The sequence below is a fragment of the Aulonocara stuartgranti genome, assembly GCF_965226115.1.
Source record: "Aulonocara stuartgranti genome assembly, chromosome: 10".
Lineage (NCBI taxonomy): Eukaryota > Metazoa > Chordata > Actinopteri > Cichliformes > Cichlidae > Aulonocara > Aulonocara stuartgranti.
In genome coordinates this window covers 19624401-19629833 of record NC_138946.1, presented here as the reverse complement: position 1 = coordinate 19629833, position 5433 = coordinate 19624401, and the positions used below count along the sequence as shown (strand labels likewise).

The following is a 5433-nucleotide window of genomic DNA, read 5'->3' as shown; positions in this document are numbered from 1 at the left end:
CCTGCCAACCCTCCTTTAACAGTGAGCTGAAACCGCACACATTGATACAGCCACAGTTACATTTGTAGTCTATACTGTATGCTACCTTTTGAATTAAGCAATCAGTTAATAATAATGGAGCCTAGGTTTTGCAGGAAAAAAATGTTCCAACTGATTTGTGCTGTCTCTTTATTTTACTTTATATTTTCCTGTATGTATATAAATATATATTTATATTTTAAGAAGGCAGACTTCTTCTAAAGTCTTTCTTCTTTTTCACCCATTTTAATCCAGTCCATGTACTGTACAATGAATCGTTCAACCATACAAAAGCACCTAACTCAGGGGATGAACCAGCGTTGTGTCCACACATAACAGGCAACTTAGCAAAGAACCAACTTTATGCATTTTGTTACTAACTGTCTGTCAAAAACACATCATTTGTTTCTCATTTCTTTAGTCAAGTCTACAAAAAAATGCCAAGATATCATAGTTTAACAGACACAAAATTGTATTTTCACATCAATAAGTTTAGACGAGCTATTAGCCAAAAACTTGGTACATCTCAACATGCAACGTGTCCTTACAAATTGGATGCATCTGGACCTTAAGCAGATCCATTTTCTGTTCACTGAAGCCTCGTCAGAAATGATCTTAAGGCAACTGTCAAGAAATCATTCTTAAAGAAGGGAAACAGGGAGAAAAAACAGGTGTGCTAAGTTCCACAAGGACTTATCTGAAAATCAGTGGTAGCAGGTCTTATTGAGTGATTAATCCAAATTTGAAACTCTCAGTTTAAATCATCATCAGTTACTGAGGAGGTCAGGAGGGAGGTACAACAGTGAATGTCTGCAGCCATCTGTAAAGCATAGTGGAGACTCTGTCATTGTTTGAGTCTGGATGTAGTGTTGGATATCATGTCAAAATTGGTGGAATTATCCATGTACAAAAGTACTCCTAGAGTTTGTGGGATCATCTTGACAGAGAAGAAGACAAAAGGAACCAAATATCCAAAGAAGCTTTGAATGTCCTTCAAGAAGTTTTTTAAAACTGTGCAATAATAAATAAATGATGGGTGGCTTAAGAGTTTTGCACAGCATTATATCAGACAAGATCAAAAAATAAACTGCTTTAAATCCTAGTAATTCATGGCGAGAATGTGAAAGACTAAATGACTCAATAGTTTCCTGTCATATGTGAATATGCTGAAATACCCATCCCTGCATTATAGAAAATGACATAAACTAATTTTAACAAATTTTATTTAATGATAACATTAATTGTATGAACGAGTCTGCATCACGGTGAAATGATTACAAAATGAAGTATTAAACCCTTGCCTGTATGTCCAGGGTGACTGCTGCAGAGGGCAGCTCCAGAAAGGCACCCGAAATTGAATCTACAACATTACAGCATATAAGGAAGCAAGACTGAGAATGCAATTGAAAATTTAAGGGAAAGAGGCAGCACACTGTCCTGTGAGGTCAATGCTTTCAGCTCATGCAGCTGTAAGTGGACTATAGCTATAGTATGAATTTTAATAATCTGCCAGTGTTATCATCTGAGCAACAAGCAACCTGTCCAGATGTGTTCTTACAGCCTGGGAACTGCACAATCCCATGTGATCATGAAAACAGGCGAAGAGAGTAAAAAAGTATCGAAAAAAAAATGTTCATATTAGAAGTTTGATTAGAAGTTTCCTTATGTTTTTACTCTCTGAATATCAGACTGTGGATGATGCAGATGGTTTCCATATTGTCATTTTTACACAGTACTTTTGATATTTGATATGTACACAGATGATTAAATGAACATGGGAACCAACATGTAAACGACTGAGGACACCCACACTTAGAGAGTTATGTTTCACATTGTGTATTTGTTCACGTTTTGTGTAACCTTGGGATCATTTTACATCTCTTTAAACTTATTTTTGTACTCTAATATTAGTTTGATGTCTTCGTAGTTACTTTGTTACTTGCTTTTAATTGTTTTCCATCTCTGCTAATTTTGCATCACAGTTTTTGTCTCACTTCGGTTATTCTGCATCTGTAACAAATCTTTGTAGCTTTGTGGTCATTTGCACCTATTTTTTGTCCCACTTTTATCACTTTTTGTTTCATTTGGATCATTTTTACTCTTTTCTTTGTTGTTTTGTGTGTTTTGCCAGTGTTTTGTATGACATTATGTGTCTAATATCAGTTGTTTTACATTTCTTTGTAGTTACTTTGTGGCAATTTAATATAGCGTGCCCAGCAGGGCCCTTCACAAATCAGTCTCTATATCAGTCCATATACAGGAAACCCAGCACAGTCACGTTAGAAGCGCACTATATAAAATCTGCATCAGTCTGTGCAATTCCTTGAATTGGCCTCTGGATGGAGACCCTGAGTCACTGTAACTGGTGCTAGAAATTTCTAGCCTCTGTGTGTGTGTGTGTGTGTGTGTGTGTGTGTGTGTGTGTGTGTGTGTGTGTGTGTGTGTGTGTGTGTGTGTGTGTGTGTTCTCTCTATACTGCAAAATAATTTGTGTCATACCTCTGATCAGTACAGTAAGGTTATAGTCATATTCTTGTTACATAAAACGCATTAAAAGAATTATTCATCATGTTGAAAGTCATTAATGTTGCAGAAGAGTAAATCAGACAGAGAGTACAAGATAACAAAATGAAGGACAAATTAGGAGGAGAGGACTCAGAATGTACGAGAAAAGTGAGATGACCAGAGGAGGAGACTCACTGTCCTCACACTGTGCTGGTAAAAATGATGACTGAGTTTTTCCTTTCCATGCATAGACAGCCTGCCCACTGATGTCCTTCGTCAGGCACTGCAGAGGAGAAAGACGAATCAGCACTCTCTCTTCAACCATCATCCCTCCCACTCTCCCTCCACATTTCTGTGCTGCTCCATCTCTTCTCAGACTTGTCGGGCTTTGCGGTGCAGCACATTGAGGTGACCTCCTGCAGCTCCACAGCCAGACGAGACCACGCAGGAAGAAGCTGCTGCATCATTCAGCCTTGGCAGGAGGTAAGACCCCAAGAAGATGTTCATCTGCACCTTCAGGGACTATATGTGAGGACTGGGTCACTGGATGGTACTAGATGAGCAAGACTGTGGAAATACCCAGATTATGATAGGAGGCAAAAGCTGCGAGCAGAGATAAACAGGCTTTAACCTTTAAGATTAAAATGATAATGCTTGTGATAATGATAAATATGAAGTGTTTCAATGTAATTGGAAAGGCATGAGAAACAGTTTAGCTAAACAAACAAGGGAAAACCAGAACCGTGTCATCCTCTTTTTATTCTGCATCATCATTAGATTTTGCCACAGGTGGATCAAGTTGTGGATGTAGGCAGAGGACAGAGCATTTTAACCTTGTTTTGTTTTTGTTTTTTAAATCAAAATCCATACTAGAAATATTGTTATGACCTCACCCAACCTGACCTCATATGTACCCAGAGAGCCCAACCCACAGAGATCATAATACAATTTGATGCGTCACTGCAAGCTTGTTTACAATTTATGTGTTGCTCTTTCTTTCTTTGTCCTCAGGTTTCCTCTTTCTTCTTTTTTTTTGTTTAAAGGTGGATGGGACTTTTTCAACATGCTTAAGTCTCTATTTGTATATGGAGTGTTGGGAGGTGAGAAACATTTTTAGGAAATATTACTGTCGAGGAGGGAAAAAAGCACTTGAATGCTTAGGTTTGAAACTGCTTCACAAAGTATGTAATTTTGTGTTTTTTGTCCCAGTGATGCTCATTCCAGTAAAATCTAAGCGTATGACCGTGTGCGTGGAAGATGATGAGGAACTGAGAGTAGACTGTCTGATCGAGCCCAAGCCTAATAAAATCAACACCTATCAGTTCTCGTGGTCTATCGGACCCAGGCAGGAGACCATTAACACCAATGTGTCCGGTGAATCAGCAAATAACTTGTTCAAAGACAAAAGCAGAGTGGAGGAGCTGGAGCCCGTCGGCTACAGAATGACGCTGTCCGACTTCAGAGATAAACTCTCAGACAACACCACCTTCCTGTGCAAAATATCTGGGCAGGGTGAAAACATCACTGTTCAGAAGGGTAAGTGTACTGGCAAGTGCGCATGTATGGGTGGATCTGAAGCAGTGGGCATGAGGGGAAGACAAATATTAAGAGGTCTGTGTGAACCCACTTTTCTTCTTTGGCAGATAATATTCTCAGCTGCTCAGCTGTAAGCCTGCTTCTGAAGAACTCCTGGTCATGGATGGTCTACCTGCTGCTTTTCTTCTATCATACACACAGCTAAGAAAGCTATTTTACAGAAAACATACAGGCTAGTGCACGAGCACACACATCTAACCCATCTCTGCTTTTTGTCTACGTCCACAAACACCCCTTGCATAAAAAACGCTGAACAACATGCTGCACAGATGTAACCGTCTCTCTCTGTCTAATCTTTTCTTCCAAGAAGCACTGAAACAATATTGGAATGTTTCCGGTAATAATGATGACTCAGATATGGTTCAACATAAATATTTAGCGATTTGCTATTTGTATGCATAAACACAACTGTACTCTGGGTAAATATCAATATTATTGTAAATATTACTTTGGAAGATGCTGCATTTGTTTCCTGTGTTTTCAATAAAGATACAACTTAAAACCTGATTCTAATTTACTGTGAAGTCAGAGCTCACTGGACTGAGATAGAGTTTGAGATGAAGAAAATGGAACATGTGTGTGTGTGTGTGTGTGTGTGTGGGGGGGGGGGGGGTTCTAATTATAAAATCAGTCTTACCTTCATCTTGACACTAAATAATGATTTAAAGGGGTCATGTCTTGGCATGATTTAAAAAGAGAAAAAAACCTCAAGTGGTGTCTTTAAAGACTCCTAAAAGAAAAAGCTAAGGATTCATAAGAAGCTTGTCTTTTTACTCTAAGGAGCTTGGAAAGAAAAGCGTCTGGACTTCTTTAAGTTCCTCGAAGACGTTTCACCTCTCATCCGAGAAGCTTCTTCAGTTCTAGGGTCCAATGGTGGAGAGTCCCAGATTTAAGATCTGTGGGAGTAACCCACCGAGAGGGACAATGGACCCCCTAATGATCCTCTACCTAATCACATGAGCCAAGGTGTGAAAATGGGTGTAGGTCACAATCAGCCAAGGTTTCGGGTGAGCTCATTGTGAAACCTAGCCCCACGCTATCATGTGATTTCCTGAGGTCAGATGGCCCAGGATGTGAGTGGGCGTTAAGGCGTCTGGGAAGGGATATCAAAACTGGATTATAGATGGCAGACGGTGTCGTAAACCACCGCCTCTATTAAAAAATGGTCGCTCACAGTGGACATACATGGCTTCTTTAACTCCTCTTTCAACCACCAATCTCTTAACAATAGCTGCTACCCTGAACTGTTCTCAGATCACTTGCAAAAGGTTTACTTTCTGCTCCAAGAGTCAAGACTAAACATACAGAAGTTACA

The 5433-nt window shown here is 39.4% G+C and overlaps 1 protein-coding gene across 2 annotated transcripts; it reads left to right on the top strand.

Annotated features, from left to right (window-relative positions):
- The first annotated feature begins 2791 nt into the window (after positions 1-2791).
- On the top strand, positions 2792-4663 carry LOC309715344 (uncharacterized protein). Of its 2 annotated transcripts, none has more exons than XM_082548388.1 (4): positions 2792-3005; positions 3566-3622; positions 3732-4058; positions 4166-4663. In XM_082548388.1, the coding sequence occupies exons 2-4, from the start codon at positions 3586-3588 to the stop codon at positions 4261-4263; spliced, it is 462 nt and encodes a 153-aa protein (XP_082404514.1). In that variant the 5' UTR covers positions 2792-3005; positions 3566-3585; the 3' UTR covers positions 4264-4663. The 2 variants fall into 2 exon arrangements, with proteins under 2 accessions (XP_082404514.1, XP_082404513.1); XM_082548387.1 differs by having other exon boundaries at positions 2796-3005; positions 3534-3622; positions 4166-4662.
- Positions 4664-5433: the final 770 nt, after the last annotated feature.

What these genes read in the sequence shown, in the direction of transcription:
- LOC309715344 (XM_082548388.1), top strand. Translation starts at nt 3,586, where the DNA reads ATGCTTAAGTCTCTATTTGTATATGGAGTGTTGGGAG. An exon ending in TGTATATGGAGTGTTGGGAG is followed by an intron (nt 3,623 to 3,731) that starts GTGAGAAACATT and finishes TTTTTGTCCCAG; the next exon opens with TGATGCTCATTCCAGTAAAA. An exon ending in AAACATCACTGTTCAGAAGG is followed by an intron (nt 4,059 to 4,165) that starts GTAAGTGTACTG and finishes CTTCTTTGGCAG; the next exon opens with ATAATATTCTCAGCTGCTCA.